The sequence below is a fragment of the Canis lupus genome, chromosome 3 (assembly GCF_003254725.2).
Source record: "Canis lupus dingo isolate Sandy chromosome 3, ASM325472v2, whole genome shotgun sequence".
In the NCBI taxonomy this organism is placed as follows: domain Eukaryota; kingdom Metazoa; phylum Chordata; class Mammalia; order Carnivora; family Canidae; genus Canis; species Canis lupus.
The window spans coordinates 51,747,469-51,768,952 of NC_064245.1; the positions used below are offsets into that span (position 1 = coordinate 51,747,469).

At 47.0% G+C, this 21,484-nt stretch overlaps 2 protein-coding genes across 3 annotated transcripts; one reads left to right on the plus strand and one right to left on the minus strand.

Annotated features, from left to right (window-relative positions):
* Positions 1 to 1,145: 1,145 nt before the first annotated feature.
* On the minus strand, positions 1,146 to 11,177 carry MRPL46 (mitochondrial ribosomal protein L46). Its single transcript, XM_025437066.2, has 4 exons — positions 10,878 to 11,177; positions 9,077 to 9,266; positions 8,150 to 8,323; positions 1,146 to 1,530 (listed from the first exon to the last, which is right to left on the minus strand). The coding sequence occupies exons 1-4, from the start codon at positions 11,160 to 11,162 to the stop codon at positions 1,280 to 1,282; spliced, it is 900 nt and encodes a 299-aa protein (XP_025292851.2). The 5' UTR covers positions 11,163 to 11,177; the 3' UTR covers positions 1,146 to 1,279.
* A 52-nt stretch (positions 11,178 to 11,229) lies between these two features.
* MRPS11 (mitochondrial ribosomal protein S11) lies at positions 11,230 to 20,450 on the plus strand. 2 transcript variants are annotated; one of them, XM_049108450.1, is made up of 7 exons: positions 11,271 to 11,289; positions 11,402 to 11,527; positions 11,648 to 11,770; positions 16,231 to 16,329; positions 18,131 to 18,260; positions 19,290 to 19,355; positions 20,058 to 20,450. In XM_049108450.1, the coding sequence occupies exons 2-7, from the start codon at positions 11,463 to 11,465 to the stop codon at positions 20,163 to 20,165; spliced, it is 591 nt and encodes a 196-aa protein (XP_048964407.1). In that variant the 5' UTR covers positions 11,271 to 11,289; positions 11,402 to 11,462; the 3' UTR covers positions 20,166 to 20,450. The 2 variants fall into 2 exon arrangements, with proteins under 2 accessions (XP_025292852.1, XP_048964407.1); XM_025437067.3 differs by having other exon boundaries at positions 11,230 to 11,527.
* The last annotated feature ends 1,034 nt before the right edge of the window (positions 20,451 to 21,484 follow it).

Genomic DNA, 21,484 nt, shown 5'->3' on the forward strand with positions numbered 1-21,484 from the left:
GGAGGACATCTCCCTCTGAGATGAGGGGGAAGAGCAGGCACATGGGGGTACAGAGGAAGGACGGCATATCAGGACTAAGCACCTTCATTTTGATCATGGAAAGCAACTTCCCTGACTCAGAATGAAAGGCTACATCTGAAGCAGAAACAGGAATTCCATTTCACCACCTTACATCAGACAGGCCAGTCTGTTTAACCCAGAAGGCTGAGAGGAGAGCAGGAAACTGGGATTCAGGACAGCAGCCTTGCTACTGGAACCGCCATCCTGTGCAGAGGCATGCCTGAGACCTTCCCTCTCTTCTAATCATTTAACAAATGTTCAGAGTACCTCCCATTTGCCAAGCACTGGGACCAGTGAGGACTCAAGCAACAGAAGGAGGGATCAAGAACCCAAGACCAGAAGCAAGAGGTCAGCCTTCTCCTCCTGTACCATCAGTGACCTAAGATTCTCAGCCTAAATCCCATATGGCCATGACTCCCCCATTTATAAAATGGAGAGGGCAATCGGACCCTGCTTATTTCACACAACTGTTTCAAAACAGGTAGGACTAAATTCAAATGCTTAAATACAAAATGCTTAAAAAAAGAAAACAAAGAGAAGAAAAGGGGGCTCCTGCATGGCTCAGCCAGCCTAGTGTCTGCCTCCGGCTCAGGTCATAATCTCAGACTCCTGGGATTGAGCCCTAGGTTGGACTCCCTGCTGAATAGGAAGTCTGCTTCCCTCTCTCCCTTTGCCCCTCTCCAAAAAAGTTAAAATCTTTAAAAAAGTAAAAAAGTAAAAAAAAAAAAAAAAAAAAAAAAAATCTTAAAAAAAGAGAGAAGAAAAGAAAAAGGAAGAAATAATTTCCTAGGCTGGCCTGATACACCTCCATATCAAAAACAAAGGGAGGAAAACACAAAATGGATAATGGCTAAGGAACTGCATAGAACTACCTTCTTTGCATGAGACTAGCTTTTATAGAACTCAGGGCTCTTAGGTCATTTCCTTTGGTTCTTTCTGGGCCCAGGAAACCAACTGATTCACTATGAAGTAATGCAACACACAACTATCAGCTTGGAAACAAGGGAAAGGCAGCCTACGGGACAGCTCTCTCTGCACAGGGAAAAGCCAGTCATCCTCGAAGGACAAATCAGCTGAGACCCACACAATGATAAACTTGTTTATTTCTCTGAATTTAGTTGGCTGCATGCTGTTCCCTGCAAAGACGGGATAAGTACATGATGTCCTTGAGGCACCGTCCCAGGCCTGGTCGAGTATTGTCCACAGGTGGCACTGCCCATCATAGGTCCAAAAGAAATCTCCTAACCTGGGTCAGATACTTGGGTTTCAAATAGTCACCCAGCTCCTCCTTACAGACCCAGACGTGATGGTCCTTCTTGCTGGTCTGAGAGAAGTCTCCAGTTAATAGCAGGGCTTTGAAGAAGAATACTTTGGCACCAAGGCTGCTCTCTGTCCGCAATGCCTGAGGGAACTTGAACTTGTAGTGGCCACAGGGGGCATTTCCCAAGAACTTGGCTTCCAGGTTGTTCTCTGAAGGGAAGAGGGGAAGATTTGGAAGATGAGGATGCACCCATCTGTTTACTTTTGGCCCCTCAAACACCAGGGGGTCTCTGTGAGAGTCATTTCCAGTGTGAGGTAAAGCAATCCCTGGGAGTGAGGACGAGGGTCATTCCTGAAGAGCCTCTCCCCATCTCCATCCAAATGCTCCTGGCCCATGGGCTCATGGGCTCCAGATTCACTGGATCCATCCCATGTGCCAAGCTACTACTCTCAAACTGAAGTTAGTGATGCAGTTCAGATACCATTACCTGGAGTCAGGGCACCAAGCTTCTAGACTTGTTAATGAAGGACTTGTTAATGAAGGACTATTACACTGGGTATCTGTAAAGCAAAGCTCTTAACCTTTTATTTTTTTTTAATCTTTTAAAGATTTTATTTATTTATTCATGAGAGACACAGGCAGAGGGAGAAGCAAGCTCCATGCAGGGAGCCCGACGTGGGACTCGATCCCAGGTCTCCAGGATCACGCCCTGGGCTGAAGGCAGCGCTAAACCGCTGAGCCACTGGGCTGCCCACTCTTAGCCTTTTATTTATTTATTTTTTTTAAAGATTGTATTCATTTATTCATAGGGACAGAGAGAGAGAGGCAGAGACACAGGCAGAGGGAGAAGCAGGCTCCATGCAGAGAGCGCGACGTGGGACTCGATCCAGGGTCTCCAGGATCACGCCCTAGGCTGCAGGCAGCGCTAAACCGCTGCACCACCGGGGCTGCCCCACTCTTAGCCTTTTAAAGGGAGTGTCACTTGAAAAGCATAAAGAGGACCCAATTTGACTTCTGTAGGGTGAAAACATCGTATCAATAGTTAAAAGACACAGACAGGTGGTTGGAATTTACCTAGAATCTATAACAAAGGTTTAACCCCAACCGAGCGAGCATTTCAAAGGAAGGGGAAAGGACCAATGAATCCTGGCATTTGGAAAGCTGGCTAGCTCAACAGGAAAAATGAAGCTGGATTCCACCAACCTCAGTCCTTACATCAAAACTGACACTACACGGATCAAAGATTTAAGAATAGAAATTTAACTTTCATAAAAGGATTGTGCATTCTGGATGGTGGTTTCATAGATGTTTAATATTTTCTGAATGTTTTTGTATTTTCAAATTTTTCATTAAAGAAAAAAGAAACTGAAAGAGCATTAGGAAAAAAAGTAGGATACTTTCCATATCATTTTTGAGAGGGAAAGCCCTCACCAAGACACAAATCTTAAAAATCTGTAAAAGAAAAAAACATTTTATTTACATAAAACTAAATCTTTCTATAAAGAAAAGCAAAGCATAAAAGTCAAGGACAAAATGGCACACTAACAAAAATATTTCAACACACTCCACAAAGGAAGAGTAATTTCGGGTATAAGTATTTAGAAATCAATGTGGAAAAAGCCAATAGATCCAAAAGAAAAATGAACTAAGCATAGAACAAGAAGTTCACATAAAAATAAATACCACTGACCTATAAACTCATTAAAAGATGCTCAATCTTATTAACAATTAAAGAAATAAGAATTCAAACAACATGTCATTACTAAGTCCCAAAACTTTGAGCTGTACACTGCTTATCAAGAGAAAAATGAGCACTCTCACACCATCAGGGGGGTAGAAATTAGTGTTAACCTCTATTTTTGGCAAGAATTATCAACTTTAATTATGCGTACCTTATGCATACCCCTTCATCCAGCGACTTGGCTTCTAGAACTTGATCTTCCCAGAAATGTTTCTCTGCCCATGTGACCAAAGGTAGGTACACAAGACATTCACTACAGCTTATTTGTAAAAGCAAGACTGGTTAAATGAACTGTAGCACATGTATATTATGAATCATATGCTCGTGTCAGAAAGCGTTAAGGTATGGCTTCACATGCTGATACAGAGAGATGCTTAAAAGCTGCGAAGAAGAGAAGCGAAGGTATATAACCATGCTCCTACTATGTGCGGGGGGGGGAAAACAGATGAAGTATGTATGTGCTTGTAATTCCTAAAAAGACCAAAAAAAAAATTTAAATAAATAAAAAATAAAAGGATACACCAAACACTGTTACTAGCAGATGCCTCTAAAACAGTAATATTACTTCTTACCCTATACTACATGTACTAGAAACTGTTTTAACAATTTTTTCAGAGCAGCCTGGGTGGCTCAGCGGTTTAGCACCGCCTTCAGCCCAGGGCATGATCCTGGAGACCCAGGATCGAGTCCCACGTCGGGCTCCCTGCAAGGAGCCTGCTTCTCCTTCTGCCTGTGTCTCTGCCTCTCTCTCTCTGTCTCTCATGAATAAATAAAATCTTTAAAAAAAAAAAAATTTTTTTTTCACCACATATAACAAATTGCTTCTCTTAGTACTAAAAAAACAAAAACACAAAAACACTCCACTGCTGGGGGCGCTTGGGCGGCTCAGTGGTTGAGCATCTGCCTTTGGCTCAGGTTGTGATCCCGGGGTCCTGGGATGGAGTCCCACACTGGGCACCCCTCCAACCCCCAGTGCCTGTTCCTCCCTCTGCCCATGTCTCTGCCTCTCTGTCTGTATCTCATGAATAGATAAAAACTTTACAGAAAAAAAAAAAAAACAACAACACACTATTGGAGCATCCGATGAAGAACTGATACATGACGTGAGTTCATCTACAACACAAAATGTCAGCTGTGGGTATCTATGAGTGGTGGAACTACATTGGCAAGCTTCTTTATACTTCCCCGAATTTTTCCACTTATTTCACTGAATATATATTTTTCTATAATCTGGAAAAACAGATTAAAAAATGCAGTCAAATCAAGAAGAAAAAAGAAACAGTTCACTACAAGATGAGCAAAGGATCATGGAGAAATTTCAGCAGCCAATAAACCCATGAAAATAAAATACGGTCAATCTTACTAGCAAGCAGGAAACTGCTAATCCAAAAGAGACCATTTTTTACTGACTGGATAAGCAAAAATTAAGGAGACGTTTCCATATGTTGGTGGGGCCTAGACAAGCAGGCACTCCTTACACCAGACCTGAAAATGTCCAGCATTATGTACATTCTGCAGGACCGGGCAGCAGCCAACAAAAACGTACATGTGTCCATCCTTCACCATGAATTCCACCTGGAGGAAGCCCATCTTGCAGGACGTGGGAAATGAGGTGCCAATGGGGAGGAAAGAAATGGACTCTGACTCATATATACATATATATATGGGTGTACACTTCTACATTTCTTGAGCTTTTGTCATTTTAATTATTCTATATTACCATTTTAATAACTTCACAATAAATCAACACATTTTATTTGTTATGCACCGTTTAATGTCAATGTGTCTTTCGTATGTTTCCTTTCATGTCTGTTCATTACAGCGGGAACGTTAGGAGGAGGAAAAGCTGTGCCAAGGTGGAAGCCCTTTCTGCGTGGCAGACGAGAGGGAGAGCAAGCGTCACTCACATATGTGTGAGGGAAGCTGAGCATCTGAACACAGTGATCCTGGCAGGAAACCCAGATGCCACCTCCTAGGTGACAAGGAGGACACGGAAGCATGGTGAAGGTCCCCTCCCCACTCCATTCTGTCTCACTCCTGCTCTCGCAAGCCCCCAGGCCTTTCGTGGCCAAGGAGCAAAGGGTCACACACTGGCTCCTGCTTTGTTGGCAGGTGTTTGCGCTGGTGGCAGGGCCAGTAAAGTGGTACTGACACTGCCAAATCTACATATTCAGTAAACACTCAGCTGTGAGCCAGGCACTGTGCTAAGAGCTGGAAGGATGGAAGGGGATAGATCCTGTCTATACCTTCAAAGGAGTCAGAATTATAGCTGGGGGAAAAATGTGTCAATAAACAGATTACCAGGCAATGGAAGTAAGTGAAAGAGCACATACTCCACTAGAACATAAGCTCCCATAGAGCAGGGGTAGTGTCCTATTCATCACTGTAACCCCACTGCCCAGACAGTATCCAGCAAATGGTAGGCTCAGAGTAAATGTTGCATAATGTGAATCAAGGCACACACAAATACTATGGGAACCTAGAGGGAGGATTAGTTCTGTCTACATGGAGGCTTGGAGAAGGTTCCACCACAGAAGGTATAATGTATAAGCCGAGTCTTCAAAACTGAGTAGTCACTCCAAGGAGGAGTATACCATTCCAGTCAGAGATCAGCAGGCCACAAAACAGACACATGAATGACCACATTACTGGAGGAACACAGAAGGTCTGCTAGGTTGGAGCTCAGAATATACATCAATGTGCAGCCAGATGGAAGACTGGCAAGCTCAGGACCAGAGCAAACGGATCTATAGGCCATTCTTGCAAGTCTGAACTTTTATGGGAAACCTTCTAGGCAGAGAGATTTGTTGGAAAGTTCATTCTGGCAGCACTGAAGGGCATGACATGAAAGCCATGGGGAATTTATTTGGCATCTAATTCAAAGGTCTAGCACAATGGTTCTCAACCACTGTGATTTCACTCCCAGGGTAATATTTGGCAATGTCTAGGGACATTTTTGGCTGTTACACTAGGACAAGTGAGGATGGGCTAGTGCTACTGGCATCTAGCGGGTAGAGGCCAGGGATGCTGCTAACCATCCCATAATGCTCAGAACAGCCTCCCCCCGCCCCAAAGAATTACCTGGCCCCAAATGTCAACAGTGCCAAGGATGAGAAAACCTGATCTGGCAAGAAGCAAAAAGGGTGACAGTTAACACTGTGGGAATAAAGAGAGGAATATTTAGAATAGACCAGGTGGAACTTGAGAACTTCAGACTGTAAGAATGAGGTCAAAGATAACTCTGACATTTCCAGTTGGGTAAAGGAGTTAAGTGTCAGGCCACTAAGCAAAGCTGCAAGGATAAGAAGAGGTGCAGGCTGAGAGTGGTAGGACTGTCAATTTTGAAAATACACACTAAATTTTTAAATCTCAGTGGGGGACAGGGAAAGCACAGGGATGATCCCGCTAGCCTGTATCCCTAGAGGGTATTTTCAGACCCCTAGATGTGTGTTGAATTGAATGCTTGCCCCTCAAACCACCCATTTTAAGATAAGTAAATAAGCCTCTTACAGAAAGTCTAGGCACTTTCTAATTGGCTGCTCCTGTACTGGGCCCTGGGGCAGAACCTAAATCACAGCAAAAACAACTTTCTCAGGGAAAATACAGATTGTCCATTACTGAGTCACCAAGACATCTTCCTCCAAATGACACCAGAGGCAAGAAATGAAAAATGTCCTCATTTTCAAAGAGACACTCAAAATTCAAAGTCAATTTCAGAAGGCAGTGGATTATCTAGACAGAAACGTTCTGAAACACCAAATACTTCTTCAGGATCTAAAGTATGGGCTAAAGAGAGAATTATGAGTGACAGGCCATATTCTAGATATGAAAGAATTAAAGGTACTTTGTGTTTTTTAAGTTCTCAGTACAATGATATTGCTTAAAAAAAAAAGGTAAGTTTATGCGAAGCAGATCAGGAAAAGATTCATCCTATGCAGATATGAAATAAAACCCACTTCAAGAAATTCATAGATTAAACTAATCAAAATTGTGGGAAAAGAGAAAGCCAAACAAGCACACCATGATCATTTTTATGAATAATAAATAATGAAGTTTTCAGTGGCATAAAATCTGAAAATCTGGCGTAAATACTAATGATCGGAATCCTGTCTGAACTTTGAATTCCACTGGCGTTCCAAACAGAGACAGAAATGCCACTAAAGAGAAGGCGAGTAGGACCCATCGAATCGGCAGGACCTATGATGGCTACCTACTACAATTAAATATCTTACAACACTGGACTCAAGAGAAGGTATGGGCCAAATAAACCTGAAAAAGTACTAGAATTATCTCTTCCTGTGGAATATGCAAAACCATGAAAACCTGGAAATGAAGGCTGTGCATGTTGTTGGGAAGACAAGGTTCACTGAGCAGAAATTGAACCTCTCCGTTCTTCAGGTACAAAAGCAGTTGTTAAATCTATTAAGGCAACCACAAAGTGCACTGATGCAACACCGGCCCACTCAAAGAGAGGTGTGGGAGGAGGAAGGACCCACAAGGGAACTCCCAAGTTCCATAGAGGAGGTGAAGGCAGAACAAGAAGATCTACTCAGCCAACCCAGCAGTTTTACCAACCTCCCCAGGCTTGGAACTAAGACCAAGCAGAGTCTTTATGAAGAAAGGAGCCACTGACTAAAACTTCCAGATCAAAACCTGTTGACAGACCTCTTGCTTTCCCTTCAGAAGCAGCAGCAGACATGGTGGATATTATGTGGAGAATGAAATAGTAGATTTGAGGGGGGAAAATTCAACTCCACACGAAGGATAGAAAAAAAATATGGAGTTCAACAAAGCAAATACTTTTTACAAGTGAAAAAAAGAACTATTTCTTCTGCCATCAAGAAGACCAAATGCAATATTATATATAAGGAAAAAAAGAAATAGAAGAAAAACTTAAAAATCTCTCTGGGACAAAGACTTTTGCCTAATCTAAGATTTTTTTTCTAGTTGAAACTTTCATAGATTTCAGAGTTCCCATTAACAACCCATCTCCAATCCTTCCAGCCATCCTAACAAGTCAGCCTGCATATCCTGTGGCTTAGTGTGAAGCGAGTCTTGTGAGGTTCAGAGGGAAGCAGAGAACTCACCTGAGAGTGTGGCCAGGGTTCGCTCTGCTGTTCCTCGGAGGGTCTCCCCAGGCTGCCACTCCGCCTGGGGAAGCATCCAAACATCCTGGTCTCCAAGCTTCTCTTTGACCAACAGAACAAGGTTCCTGTCTAGCTTCCGCTGCAGTGAGGTTCGGTCATTCTTTTTATCGGCTTCTGTGAAGAAAAGGGGATCACAGAAGACAAAAAGACTGTGATCTGCCAGAACCAAGAAAGAACAGAGTTTTGTAGTCTTCTTTTAAGGTAGAGCCACAACCTCTGTCCTCTTACAATCAAATTACAATCCTGATCCATCTCTCGAATTCAGACCTCTTTCAGAGTCTCACAATCTTAAGAAAACTACAATGTAAGAAGAGAAAACCAAAAGCTGAACTTCTCCTTTGAAGAGCACAACACAAAGTACTTTGAGCCTCTGGAAAAGCAGCTCTACCCACACTACTTCAAACACTACTACTTCACTGGTTTTGACACTATTAGTGACTTAACTTGGCCCCACTTTCTCTGTTCTTCAGGCTTCATCTCTGAAGCAAAGATAAGAGAACTCAATCCTCTGCTTTAGGAGAGCTTTCAGATAAAACACAGGAAACTAGTGGGAAAGGCTTAATTTCCCCCCACTCTCACACCTGAACTAGGAGTTAAACTCAAATAACGTTCATAAAGTTTAACTGAGAGAGAATAGGTTATCCCAACACCCCTACCTTCCACTCAAAAATAACATGTGCCTTTAAAAATTTTATTAGGGTGGATGTGAGAAACAGGGAAAAGGATTGATTTTCCTCCCACCTGAAGGAAGTTCTGCAATTACTTGTTACTTAAAATACAAAGCAGGGGCTAAGCCAATGTCCTTTATCTAGGAACCACAATACTCCCCTTTCCCTTCTCTCCTGCTGGCCTGAAAAGACCACACACCTGTTATGCGAGCTCCAGGTTTGAACTGTAGGAATTTCTGCTCCCATACTTCTTCCAAATCCTGCACCAGCAGTATATCCTGTTCATCATCTTCCTCATCATACAAGTCAGCTTTCTTCTTTGCCAGTCGGCGGGCTTCATCCAATGCACGCAGCTCATGGTCTGAGTACATACTTCTCTCTACCTCAATCTAGGAAAATTAAAAGCACAAAATAGCCAAACCAAAACAAAGAACAGGTAGAGGAGAAAACAGAGCTATAGCACACTTGACGGACTCAGAAGTTTACCACCCAGCATAACCAAACATACAATCAAATCACCACCAAAAAAAAAGAAAAAGAAAAAAAGGTCACCCGCACTTTGGGCTTGAGTTACATTTGCTAAAATGTTAGGATGTGATTGGAAGTCAAGCTGCTACAAAGAACAGAGGGATTGGGACAGGCATTGCCTGCCCACTTACCACACTCCTCTGTCAGTCTTTGATCTCACAATGAGCCTTCCTGCCTCGGGGAGTTTACAGATGCACTCCCTTCTTCCTAGAATGTTTTCCCTCATGCTCTTCTAGGAGATTCCTATTTATCCTTCAGATTTCAATTTATTTTCTTTAAAGATTTTATTATTTGTTCATGAGAGACACAGAAAGAGAGGCAGACACAGGCAGAGGGAGAAGCAGCCGACTCGAGCCAAAGGTAGACATTCAACCACTGAGCCAACCAGGTGCTCCCAGATTTCAATTTAAACATCACTTTCTTAGGGAGATATTCGTTGACACCACCCATAGAATCAACTTAGATGTCCCCGTTAAAACGTTTTACCCTGCGTCTTCCTTTACAACACTCACCAGGGTCTGCGGTTATAGTCATTGGATTATTTGATTATTGACTGGCCCACCTCCGCTAGACTGAACACTCGGAGAACCAGAAGCAGGTCTGTCTTACTTGTCTCTAGCACTTAGCAAAATAGGTGATAAGTGACTATCTATAAAATGATCAATATTTACATAATAAATAAACCAAGTAAAAACCACGAAGTGAAGTTTAGAGCTTTTAGGCCCCAACACACACACACACACACACACACAAACATCTCAAATTCTAGGGAAACAACCTTCAATCACTATCTGTGGGGATCTACGCCCCTCACAGCCACTACACTTAATGTTTGCCCGTTTCCTCACCTGCCGCTTATCACAGGCATCTCATAGATGTGCCCACTACCTTCCTCTATAAACATCACATCACAGACTCCCCCTTCTCTAAATCAGCAAGTACCAGGGCGCCTGGGTGGCTCAGTGGTTTAGCGCTGCCTTCGGCTCAGGGCGTGATCCTGGGGTCCTGGGATCGAGTCCCACATCGGGCTCCCTGCATGGAGCCTGCTTCTCCCTCTGCCTGTGTCTCTGCCTCTCTCTGTGTGTCTCTCGTGAATAAATAAATAAAATCTTTTAAAAAAATAAAAACTTAAAAAATTACCGAGTGCCTACGATAGGAGCTAAGTCGTCTTGTTCACCACCGCACCCCTCGTGTATCCGACCACAAAGGAAAACAATTCTAAAGAGCTGCCTAACGTGACAACATCGAATGCCAATGAAAACTATCTTTTATCGAACGCCTTGTACGCAGCGAGCCAACCCTGTAAGGTAGATGCTGATGCGCAGGTTGAGCGTGAAGTTCAGAGAAACCAAGGGACTTGCTCAAGGTTACGCAGACTGACTGGTGCCGGAGTCGGAATCCAGCCCCGGCCCACGTGCTTCTGTGGGTTCCGCAACAGCACCCTGAAGCCGCCGGCCGCACCTCCATCCTACCTGCTGGAAGAGAGCCGCCATCTCTTCCTGCAGCGGGGTCAGCGGCTTCGAAACCAGCGGTGGCCGCTGCAGGCACAACGCGCCCAAAAGACGCCATGGAGACCCGCTGCTCGAGGGTGCGGCCGCGAGGGACAGGCTGCGAGAACCCAGGCTAGCGGTCCGGAGCCCCTCGAGCCGCCGCCAGCCCTTGGCCACCCCAAGCACAGTCCGCCCTACGGGCGCCGCCATGCTCCGGCCCTCCCACAGTGCACCGCGGCTCCCCGCGGGGGCCTGGGCCAATCGCATGTTCCCACAAGGCAGCGCGGGAGAGCAAGCGGGCCGTCCGGGGAGCTACTAGAATGAACCATTCCAATATGGAGGGGTGGGCCAGGATTTCATGTTAGAAGATTAGGGAAAAAGGAAGAAGCTATCGGTGAGAACTCGCAATGATAGTTATCGTAGAGCATTTGAATGGGAGTAAAAATCTTTAGTGGGCCTTATGAAGAGGAATGAGATGACTTTCCTTGTACGCTCTCCCCCACAAGCCCTCGTGGTGCTGGCGCCGCGGTCGCCGCGGACGGCGGCTGACGGGGGCCAATTCCAGTGATGCAGGTGGTACGGACGACGAGGTCTTGGCTCTTGCGGTCGTGGGCTTGGTCCCCGACGCCCAGGTGAGAATGATCACCGCCCCCCCTCCCCGCCCGGCGACTGCGCTCCTGCGCGTGCCCCTGAGCTGCTTGGACTGCAGTGGCCGTTAGGCCTGGACCTCACTGAGCTTTCCCTCCCCTCAGGGTCGTGGCGGGGGCGCCAGCCTCCACCGTCCACGCCGGCGCCCGGAAGCTGCAAAACCAAGCGGCCAAGCAGGACGCTGGGGAGAAGGCGGAGGCTTCGACTCCCAGCCGCAGCGGCTTCAGGTGAGGGCCAGTTACGTCTCGGGACACCGGCGTCGCGGTGCAGAGTCCGGGGACCAGTGCATTCCCAACTCTGCCACTTGACGTCTTTGGGAGCTTGTGCACATTAGTCCCTGAGCCCCAGCTTTCTCATAGACAGATGGAAAGGGTGCCGAGACAGGTTGCGGGGGTCAAATGCGATGAGCCTCGGCACACAGCAGACGCTCTGTGAACACTTTGATCAATGAATGAGCGGAAGTATCACCTTTTTCCCACCGAGAGGGGTCTCACGGCTGACTCACAACCTTCCCTGGGTCTCGGTTGCAACATGGGAGTTGGGGGTGCCCCGCGGTGGTGTAGGTTATTGAGTTGGTGCAGGGTGGGTTTTGTGCTCCACCCTAGGGACTGACACGTTGCATTTCCATCAGTGCCACCACCCCTGCGTGCATTCACAACCGTTTTGGTGCCAGGCGCTGTGCTAGATGCTGGGAATGCAAGTACAGAAGATGGTTCTACCCCACGAGTAGGTCACAGGCTACTGGGGAAGACAGCCATGCAAACATATGCAGCATAATCTGGTCAGTAGTGGATGAGAGGTGAAGGAATGAGTGTCTCACTCCCGAGGAGATCAGCCAAGACTGCCGGCAAGATAATGTGGAGCTGAGAACCGAACGGAGTTGGAGTTCAGCTGGACAATGGGGAAGGGGTCATCTTAGGCAACGCTAATAGTCTGTGTAAAGGCATGTGGTACAGTACATTCATTTGTGTGTGTGATGGCACAAGAGGCCAACAGGAGAAGGAATCAGAATGCTGAGGGTCTCATCTGTAACCCTGCAGCTTTCACACTGTTCCCACTGTAAGCAGTGGGGGGTGGGGAGCTGCTGAAGGAATTTAAGCCAACATCCTGTTATAGTCGTTCAGCAATGTCAGGCACTGTTTAAGGCATTAAGGATACATCAATGACCAAACACTCAAGAAACCCTGTCCCCGTAGGACTCAAATTCTCGTGGGAGGGGGCAGTAAATAGAAAACACATAAAACGTGAGGGTACGACAGATGGTGAGAGTGTGTCTAGCAATTGGGAGGAGTAGCAAGAAGGTCAGTGTGGCATGACGAGTAAAACAGGTGATGGGGGAAGGGGATGAGTGGTGCCGCCCATCTGTGAGGAGGCAGCCCTACCTGCTTGTAGGTCTTCCTAAGGACTTAAAACAGCTTTGACTCTGAATGAGATGGGAAGCCACGGGAGAATTTTGAAGAGAGGGCTGAAATGATGTTGCTTCATTTTAAAGAGTCCCTTTGGCTGCCATGTTGATAATGGAACTGTCAAGAAGCAAGGATGGAAGCCGGGAGAAGTCTTCTCAGTGGTTAGAAGAATTTTTAAATAATCCAGGCAGGGAATGATGGTGGCTTGGGTCAAGATGACAGCTTTCGGGGCAAGAACATACAGAAAGTGGGACCAACAAGATGTGTTCATGTAAGGTGTGAGAAAAGGAGAAGAATGAAGAAGGAACACTAAAATCTTTGGCCTAAGCAGCTGGAAAGGTGGAGTTGTCATTTCTGAAAGTAGGGAAGACTGTAGGAGTTTGGCTTTGGGTGGTTAAGTTTGAGATGCTTAATTAACATCTAATGGAGATACAGTGTGGGCTTTTAGAAAGGGAGATCAGGGGACTGAGGGGGGCTAGAGACACACACACACACTTGAAAGATTCATCGTGTAGATGACGTTTAAAACCACAAGACTGCGAGATCATCAAGAATGTAAGTGTAGATAAAGAGGAGAAGAGGTCCTAAGACCGAAACCTAGAGCACTCTGGTGTTTAGAAATTTAGGAGATGAGGAAAAATTAGCAAAGGAGACAAAGAGGGAAACTCCTGAGAGGTGGTAAGAAAACCTAGAGTGGTTTCAAGGCTGGAGAGATCAGCTGTGCCAGATGTTATTGATATAATAAGTCACTGTGCTGATGACAGAACTGCTCGATTGATTTAACACAGTGAGTTGGTTGGTGACCTTGCCTAGAGTATTTTTGGTGGAATAATAGGACTAAAGTCTGATTGGAGTGGTTTCGAGGAAAATAGAAGACAGAAATATCAAGTATAGTCCATTCTTTGAGAGGGAGTAGAGAAATGGGCAGGAGTTCAGGGAGGTTTTGGGATAAAGAGGTTTGTTTTTAGGTTGGGGGATGTCAGCATGTTCTGCTGACAGGAATGACATGCGGTAGAAACATTGGTGGAATGATGTCCTTGAGAGGCTAACACAAGTGGAGCATGATAAGAGGAGAGAAGGGAAAGATTGTGGGCACAGATGTTTGGTAGTAGAAGAAAGAAGAAATTCTGATTGCTTGTATTTCTCTCCAAAGGTCATCATTTGGCTGTGAGGAAACGAGAAGGAGGTGGAGGCTTAGGGAGACAAAGGACGGTTTAAAGTACTCATCCAGGAGAGTGGAAGAATAATTGAATTGGGGACATGTGTACAGTGCGGGTTGCCAGGCAGTCCTGAGGGCCCACTTGATGCTACAAGTCATAAAATAAAGCAGTAGTTCCCAGCTGAGGCAGTTTGGCCTCCAGGAGGACTTTTGACAATATCTGAAGGCATTTTGGTTAGAACTTAGGACAGCAGAGGGACAACTAGCGGGTAGAGGCTGAGGATGCTGCTGAACACCTCACAACACGTAGGCCAGCCCCTCACAACAAAGAATTCTCTTACCCAAAATGTCAATAGTGTTGAAGTTGAGAAACCACGATACGTATAGAGACCAGTCAACATTGGTATGGATTTTTCCGTAGGCAGCTGTGCAGGGGCATGCCCAGGTTCAGAGTGGCAGGAGAGATGGATTCAGCCATGGTTAGAGTTTGCCAGGAGGGGACGATGAAGTAAGAGGCAGAGGTATGCAAAAGGAGCAATTATAATGATTGGTCATGGAATTTACTAGAGGCCAGGAGAGAAGTAAAGGTCTGGGGGCAGTGAGGGAAAGTGAATCAGTGGGCTTGGAGAAGGGTTCCTAGAGTGAGGGTAGCAGGGGTGTGCCTGGAGGTGGTAGCCTGACGTCATGACGAGGTGTGCAGACGTGGCAATGACAAAGGCCAGGTGTGACCACATGAGGAAGCAGTCAGGCTATGCCAGAGGACACAGGATCGTTGGAGAAAAGGAGGTCAAGAAACAGAAGCCAAGGGATTGGAAGGATCTTACAGAAGCCATGCATAGAATTGTGACAGGAGTAGTGAGCCAGGAGCTATAATCCCACATTTTTCTACATGCATTTGCATTTTTAAAAAATGGTCTCTAGCCACAATTAGGAAGTGGGGTGCAGACCGTGAGGCCAGGCTTTCTTTATCTGGGAGCGGAACTACAGCTGAGCTGGCCCAGGTTCCAGCGGCTGCCACTCCGTCAGGGTTGGTGGCACTTCTTTGCCTGAGCAGCTTGTGATGGGAGTCAGCCTTCCCTTCCAGCCCTTCAGCAGTGGAGAGCAGAGGCTGTTTTCAATCCATGGCCCTTCCGAAGAGACGCTATGTATGCTGGCCCCTCTCTATTCTCCCGGTTGTGAGGACAGATATGAAGAGGCAGCAGGCCAGTGCCCAGAAGGCTTCGTCTTTCCTTGGTCTGGGCTGCCCCAGGGTGAACCACTCGTTCCTTTGCACATTGGACCTGGTCAGCTTAAAGGCCTGATCTCCGTGCCTTCAGTTAAATGGTTCAAGCTCCAAATCCTCTCAAGTTCAAAACTCTTGCCGTGGGTCACCTGGATGGCTCAGTGGTTGTGCATCGGCCTTTGGCTCAGGGCGTGATCCCAGGGTCCTGAGATCGAGTCCCACATCAGGTTCCCTGCAGGCAGCCTGCTTCTCCCTCTGCCTGTGTCTCTGCCTCTCTCTGTCTCTCATTAAAATAAATAAAACTTAAAAAAACAAACAAAAACCTTGCTGTATATAAAGGTATTACACTAGCACATCCAGACTTTAGTAGGCTTAGTTCTTAGATCCCGGAGTCAGTAGGGGAAACGATCTATGGGGAAATGATTCAGTTTTAAACATTAATGTCCAATCAGAGCCCCATCCACTCTCCATCTTGGCTTGGAGGTCGAGAAGCCCACAGCCTGCTGAGGGGTCGCATTGTCTCCAGATCAGGCCGGGCAGGAAGGAACACCCTTGAAGACCGTTATGTTATTTTCTGTTTTGTTTTTGAAATCTATCTCTGGGAAGACAGGTAGGGCTCCGGGGCAGGATTGCACTCCTGTAATAGAGTATTTTCTAAACTAGAGTCCATTGAATTTCAGGAGGTGTTAGGGGATACAAACACGGGTCTGATCCGAGCATGTAGGCAGGATGCAACAGCAGGCTTACTTGTGTCTGGAATCTTGAAGGACACCTGTGTGTATTTGAATTAAAGAGAGCACAGCATGGCCAACTGGGCTTTGAACTGAGGCGGACTGGGGTGGCTACCCTAGGAGCAGATCCGGGGTAGAGTTTTTACCTCAAGTGTTTCTTTAATTACAGCATTTACCCTCCAGTTCCAGGACAGGAGAGCCCTCTGAGGTGGGCAGGAAAGAAATTCGAAGAGATCCCAATCGCACACATTAAAGCATCCTACAACAAGTAAGTGGCAGAAGCACCTGGGCTGGTTTTAAGGAGGCTTCTTTCCCCTTCATGGGCGGTGGAGAGGGGTGGGGGGGCACACCCAGGGGCCCTCATTCCTCTTGGTAGTGTCAATGCAGAGGCCCCCCAGCGCCTCTCCTCCTTGTTTTGGGAAACAACATGTCTTCGTAAAGTTTATTCAGATTTCATGAAATGTGAGCTAGGTTGAGCACGTTACAGTGTTCAGCTCTCTCTGCATGCCTTAGGACTAGTATCTCCTGGCTTCACTCAGGAGTTGCAGAGAACATTTAAGAAAGTGTGCTAAGTGTTACTAGATCCTGGGGAACAGAGGGGGTGAGATAAACATGAGAGCAGTGGTTTAAGAGGATATGATTTATTGACAAACAAACCTACCAAAATGTAAATCTGCAAGAAGCACTTACCCTGGGCCATTGTGCACTGACCCCCAACCTTGTAGGGCTAAAAGAGAGTTGTGATTTAATGTGTGACTTCCACGTGAGTGCTGAGGGCCTCCCCAGCTGCGTGTTGACAGCAGAAGCCATCCTGACATCAGGGACAATTTTGCAGACCAGCCCCTGCCGGGGGAGGGGGTCAATCTTTGGTCACAGCCTGCCCATGAGGCAATTCAGAGAACCATACAAGAAACCATTGCTCGTTGGGGATGGAGTGTGGGGCACAGCTGAGATGCCACAGGATTCACCCAGCATTCATGTGAGAAGCTCCAAATGAGAGCACCTGGATTTCTTTTTCTCCCCTCTTCAGGCTAACGAGGACATAGGTTAGTGTTCCCTGTGTGTAGAAGCACCTATGGCCAGCCCTGTAGATCACTGTTGAAGTTGTATCAGGGACAGGCATTTCTCTTACGCTTCTGTTTGCACTGGACACCCTGGGAGCTCCGCTAGGGGGGAAGGGCAGTTGTAGCCAGGCCGACAGGCAGATGGCCCGGAACCGGGGCCACCCCCTATCTTCCTCCTAGCTGCTCCTCTCCCTCTCTCCTTACATGATGCCTCAGGGAGCTCTTCAGGCCAGAAGATGGAGCGATGGTGGCCAAGGAGTAATGAAAATCATGTCTAAGTATTTCTTAAAGTCAGAGATGACTAGAAAAGAAGTGTCACTTAAAAGTTTTTTGATGGTGGAACAGTGTCATTTAGCATTAAAATTATCCACTATAGTAATACTGCTTACTGTGTTAGGTATGATAACAGTTTTGTGGGATTTTTTTTTTAAATCACTATCCTTATTATAATAAGAGCATTAATTCCTCTCATGGGGGCTCCACCCTTGTGACCTACTCACCTCCCATGGGCCCCTCCAAATACAATCACATTTGGGGTTAGGATTTCTTTTTTTTTTTTTTTTTAAGATTTTATTTATTTATTCATGAGAGACACACACAGAGAGGCAGAGACACAGGCAGAGGGAGAAGCAGACACCTTGCGGGGAGCCCGATGTGGGACTTGATTCTAGGACCCCAGGATCATGACCTGAAGCAAAGGCAGCTGCTCAACCACTGAGCCACCCAGGCATCCCTGGGGTTAGGATTTCAACTTGAATTTGGGGTGACACAAACATGTGGTCCATTAACAGAGCAGTCCTTAGATTGATTGACATGTCAGGTTTTGATGAGGTTTAGGGGATGGTTCTGACCTTTCTAGACACCTCCTGTAGGAGTTCAAAAAGCATTCATCTGAGAAGCTCAAAGGGAAAGCAGCTGATCTTCCGCGGGCTCATACAGCCCTGGCTCAGTGCCCTTACTTCCCTGGCCAGTGGTCATAGCCTGTGCACTTCCCTGCCTCCTCAGCACGCAGATCCAGGTGGTCTCTGCCGCTAACCAGCCCCTTGCCCGCACTTCCTGTGGCACGGAGGGATTCCGGAACGCCAAGAAGGGCACGGGCATTGCTGCACAAACAGCAGGCATAGCCGCCGCTGTGGTAAGTGTGTGTTCCTTCTGGCTCCCTCTATGATGGGTTCCATTTTCTGCATGGCTGATCCCTGTGAGGAAGGTTCTTGAAGTCATTCAGAAACAATGCTGTCGGACAACTCTTGTTCGATACTCCACTTGGCGGCAGTTTGAAGAGGTCTCTCTGTCGCTTTCTCTCTCTCTCAAGCAATACCAATTTCATTGTGAACTGTTGCGGACCTTTCTAGAAGCACATTGGCAATATGCTCCTATTGACCGTCTGCTGTACACCAGACACTTTACATTCGTTACCTTAAATCCTCAGAAGATGCTTAGTATTACCCATGTCTTTAAGAGCCAGTTAAAGTCCAGAGTGTGACTTGCTCAGTCATTGGTCTGGGATCGCGGCCTGCGTGCTGTCTACCATAGCACCAGCCTCACAAAGGTGCACACTCTGCCAAACAAGAAGTATTTCCTGAGGGAAAACCTTGGCCTTCAAATAAAGCTCGATGCCCCAACATATTATTTGCCATGTATTAATGATCGTCAGTGTACAATACAGATTGTATACAGTTAGGTCAGTGTTAATAGTGGCTTCTGCATGGCACGTTGAGTGACTTTGTGTGTTTTCCAGACTTTCTATAACGAACTATTTTATAATCAAGAGAGAAAATATTAAATAACACTTAAAATTTAAAACACCTGAAAACGATAACTTTTTCAATGGGTTATTTAGGCTCAGCCTTAAAATTCTGCACTTACTGAGGAAAAGGTGAGTGATATTTAGAAATCTCCATCAGGTGGCAGTGCCGCCCTGGGTTAACCAGGATCACAGTTGACTATAAATCTAGAATCTGACGCATTCTGTGCTCTCTGCTGATGTCTGCCCTGCACTGTGACCATGTGTCCTTTGCTTCCTTCCCTGTTTTCTGCCTGTTTACGTGTGTGGGTGCCTTTCCCCCAGAACTCGTAACCCTCTTGCTCCAAATGGTAGCAGCAAGAGAGTTTGGCTGTAGCAATTCTCTTTCTAGAGCACTAACCACTCACCTCTCCTCTCCAGAAAGCTACGGGGAAGGGCGTGACCCACATCCGAGTGGTGGTGAAGGGCCTGGGGCCAGGGCGCTTGGTAAGTAGCCAGGAGTCTCTGCAGTGAGTGTGCTTCTTTAGTGAGAGAAGCGGGCTTGAGCATAGAGTCGAGAATGGAAGAAGCCTCTGGCGGATTTCCAGGATGGCTGGAGTTTCTTTCTGGTCTTCTAACCTACAGAGCTTCTCAAAAGCAAGTCTAGGTCATCGAGTTTAATTCATCAGACCCATATTGAGTGCCTGCTGTGTGCCAGGCACTGGGCATAGAAAGGTGCTCCATGGGGGGGGTTGTCACAGGCAGGTCCCTTAGCACAGACTCGTGGGTACAGTGGTAAAGCTTGCGCCCAAGGTGCTGGGAGCCCACTGGGTATATCCCCAAAGAGGTGACATATCTGTACTGACTTTCAAGAATAGTGAGGCATTAGCCAGGTATGTGGGGAGGGAGGGTACATTCCAGACAGACGACACTACAGAAGCATAATGCTTAAGGTAGGTGTGTAGGAGTTCATAGGTAATCTCGGTTTTCAGATGGTAAAGCACGAGGTGGGAAGTGTCAGGTGTTTCTAGAGAAATTGACAGTGGTGAGGACACGGTGAAGGGTTTGGTTCGGTTGGGTGTCTGTTGTGAGAGAACAGTTAGAATTGTAGGTATCACAGCCCCCCGATGCCCCTCCGAGCCCTGCCTGGACATGCTGGGTCATCGTGTGTGGGACCACGGCATTCTGCTGTTCTTCTGCTCCTTCCAGTCTGCCATCAAGGGACTGACCATGGGGGGCCTGGAGGTGATCTCCATCACAGACAACACTCCTATCCCGCACAATGGCTGCCGCCCCAGGAAGGCTCGGAGGCTGTGATGGAAAGGAAGCCTGCCCCTGAACCTGTCCTCAAGTCCTACCTCCAGCTGGACCTCGTAGAAGGCACCCTGTCAGAGCTGTCTCCAGTGGAGGGCTTGCTGGAGACCTCTCAGGGAGTAAGGGGGAGCCTTGCCCCCTAGCGTGGCGGCCTTGCTTGCTCCTCTGACTGGAGACCAGTGTCCAGAAGGGACTCGAGAGGAGCTCCAGGACAGCTGCCACTTAGACTCCATAGCCAATAAATGCTGCCTCTGCTCTGCAAAAATAAAAATATCTCTGCCACCTGAAGTAATTTGTGATTGTTTTTGCTTGAAGAGTTGCAAACAGCAATCCAGGCTGCCTTCCAAAAGTGAGAAGGTGACTGGATGGAGGGGAGACCCCAGACACGGGGGAAATGTAGACATGAGTCGCTGTTTACTAGGCAGCTTCCTCACTGCTTCCAGGTGTTTCCTTTTGGGCCCCAGATTGAGAACTTCTTGCCTCCTCCCTCTAGAGTATTCTGGTTGTAGAAATTCCACCGTCAATAGGCCTAGTTAAAATTAGTGAGCCTAGTTAAAGTTCCCAGCGGTGTGAGAGGCCTACCTGCACTCCCCTGCGGTGACGTCACCTGACACACGCTGAGGCCCTTCCTCCACATTCCCAGCACCCAAGACCCAGGGACCCTGGAGGGAGGAAGGAGAGGAGTATAAAATGGGCTTTTCTAGAAAATAGAGTGGATGGAGGAATGGGCAGGAGCAATAGATAGTGTGGAGCCCGGATAGTGAGGACAAAAGCAGGAGCTCCAGGCAGAACTGGCTGCTCACCCATCAGCTCTGAGCCCCCCCCACACACACACACCAAATGGGAGCGGGAGGCTGGGGTTCTAGAGACCCAACGGGAGGGACGCCGGCTCCATGGGCAGAGAGGGCCAGGGTGGAGAGCATGGCCAAGGGGAAGGAGCAGCACGCGTCCAGAGAAGCATCGTTCCTCACTTGGGAGCCAGCCGAAGGAAGGGCCCTGCTGAACACAGAGGCCATAGGCCTGGACCCCAGGGACTTCATGCACAGGCGCCTCTTGAACGGGGAAACCACTGTCATGCAGGGCTGGAGGCAGAAAAGACCACATCCGGGGCACAAATTTATTTATTTTTTAAAGATTTTATTTATTTATTCATCAAAGACAGAGAGGCAGAGACACAGGCAGAGGGAGAAGCAGGCTCCACGCAGGGAGCCCGATATGGGACTCGATCCCGGGTCTCCAGGATCACACCCTGGATTGCAGGCCGCACCAAACCGCTGTGCCACCGGGACTGCCCTGGGGCACAAATTTAAGAGGAAAAATAT